The 2614-nt window shown below is 33.3% G+C and overlaps 1 protein-coding gene across 1 annotated transcript in view; it reads left to right on the plus strand.

Moving 5' to 3' along the window:
- Window positions 1-2054: 2054 nt before the first annotated feature.
- Window positions 2055-2614, plus strand: part of LOC111383051 (beta-glucosidase BoGH3B-like) — a 3538-nt gene continuing 2978 nt past the window's right edge. The window contains exon 1 of the mRNA XM_023007110.1: window positions 2055-2233. Coding sequence (XP_022862878.1) covers window positions 2055-2233 — 179 coding nt within the window. The remainder of the gene's footprint in view (window positions 2234-2614) is intronic.

The following is a 2614-nucleotide window of genomic DNA, read 5'->3' on the forward strand; positions in this document are numbered from 1 at the left end:
CTTCAGGCAATATCAGAGTTGGTATGTTATAACTTATAAATATATAACAACGTTCTATTAGACGAGGAGGTTCGATACTATATCAAAGGGAATGAATTTAAGTCTTACTAGAAAGTTTACATGTTACATCTTTTTCATTTTGTTGGATAGGTACTACAAATTTAACTGTTGAGAAGTACCTTGACGATCCCCTTACAGATGTGATCTACAACGAAAAATCCCGACTTAAAATTCTTGAAATCGTAACGATTCTCTTATGCCACTGTCGTTGTTGTTAAAGTACCTTATTCAGAAACTATTGGCAGTACGCGAATGTTTGTGAAGTTGTTACATATGTTGCCGTTATCATTTCAAGCAGTCCAATTGTTATGGAACCGTACCTTGCGAAATTGGACTAGTCATCAGCTGCTTGGCTGCCGGGGGCATTGCTGATGTTTTGTTCGCTGACCATGGTTTTACAAGCAAGCTAGAGTACTTTTCTGCTATACTTCCCCGTCATGCCATGAATCTATGGTTGCTTGCTAGAGGTCGCCTGAATACTCTTGACAGATTGACTTCTTGATTCATGAGAGTCGTTCAACTTCTGAAGAGCCATTAGCAGCCCAATGATTTGATATCCCCTCATCTGTAGATGGTTATATATAGAGCCTCTTTGGGTCGGATTAAAATTTTATTTTAATTTAAGTCAAAATCAAACAATCAATATTAATTACATAGATCCTACAACTTCCAATCGCATTTCGAAAACTTTTATTTGAATCTACTAAAAAATCTAATTTTAATCCCTACCAAACACTTCATATTTTTAGACATTACAAGGTCCATGATTTTTTTTCTTGATAATTTATTTATTTATAAAATGAAAACGGTTCAAGTGACATTGAGAAAAGAGGCTTGGTGTAATTTTTTTTTTTTGACATAATATTTTCATTTTTATTTTTCCAAGAATTAATTTCTTGTGCACTCCTCGTTTTATACGTGGTGTATGTTGTCCTCAATGGCACATATAGCTGTCATGTACTATTTAGCAATTTCACAGGTTTAACCAATGGACACATTCATAACTTCTTGATGATGCTAAATATCACCATGAGCGATTAAAATCAGTTAATGAGCCATCTTTCATTATTCAATAAATCAAAATGCATATCAAATTTATTGAAAATGTGTTTAGTGGGGATTAAAATTAAATTTTTTTTTAGTAAATTTTGATAAAAGTTTTTGATGTATGGTTGAAAAATTGAGATTTCTATGAAAGATTTGATTAATATTGATTGTTTAATTTTGACTTAAATTAAAATCGAATTTTAATCAAAACAAAACGGGCACTGAATAATGAATTAAAGGTTCATTGTCACGTAGATGAGTGATAATAGCATTACTCATTTGATATAAGACATAATAAGTGATTTCGCTTGTGGGCCCGAGCTTAGTGAACGAAGCGGCTCAACTTAATCTTCTTGAAATCTATTAATTTTCATTTAAAAGAAGTGAGGCTAAATGTGCTACAATGGAAAGAATTTGCGCTGCGTTGTATGTTTTTTTGGACGATCGAGAGAGATTCAACAATTAAAAAAAATCATTCTTTTTTAAGAAATTGAAGATAGAATCAAATCAATACTGCCTCCTTGAATATTCATCAATATCACGAGTCAATCTTGATATAAGAATTATATCCAAAAATCAATCTTTAAAGATTGCAATGGATAAGGCAGCCTCGTCAGATGAATAATGGATACTAAATTCAAACCTGACTAAGATAAACAGAAATTATTATAATAATGCATTATTTTAACAGTTGATTGATTGTAACAGAAAATATTATGAAAACACAAATCCACTTCAGAGATGATGAATCTGGGAAAAACATAGAGAAAACCAACATAAAAAACTCTTACAGAAAAAAACACGCCCTGACCCCACCCGCATTCCAATTTTATATGAAATCTAGGGGCTGGGGCAAAATCCATTTTGAGATTTCATGATATCAGAAGTTTCTTGCTAAACCCCAGTAAATTGTGATTTTGATACTGAATTTTCGATATCATTGGGTGATGGGCATGGCGAGTTTGGCATTACGGATGATGATTTTGGCGCTATTTTGTTTCTGGGCGGAAGCAGAGTACTTGAAATACAAAGACCCAAAGCAGCCATTGAGTGACAGAATCAAGGACTTGATGAGAAGAATGACACTTGAAGAGAAAATTGGGCAGATGACCCAGATTGATCGAAAGTATGCATCCCCAGAAATCGTCAACAAATACTTCATTGGTATGCATCTTTAACATCATATAGAAATTGAGCAGTAAAAGTAATTTTAAAGAACCCCTTTTTTTTGTCAGAAAGAGACTGCAAGTATAAATTTTAGTTTAAAAAGACTTCTATTTTTTAGTTTAAAAGACTTCCTACTTCCATGTCAATCTTAACAGCGCAAAAAAGGCTTTTACCATACCCTTCCGTAATGATCTAATTGTATCCTAGATGAAAGTTCCTTCTTGTGAATTTATAATCACTTTGGGCAATCCTTCCCTTACCAGCCAATTTTAAGGATGAATTCTACCCAAAAATGGTTGTTACTACTCCTCTTCTTACTCGGGACTTTGGGAGCACCTCG

The sequence above is a fragment of the Olea europaea genome, unplaced genomic scaffold (assembly GCF_002742605.1).
Source record: "Olea europaea var. sylvestris unplaced genomic scaffold, O_europaea_v1 scaffold261, whole genome shotgun sequence".
NCBI lineage: Eukaryota > Viridiplantae > Streptophyta > Magnoliopsida > Lamiales > Oleaceae > Olea > Olea europaea.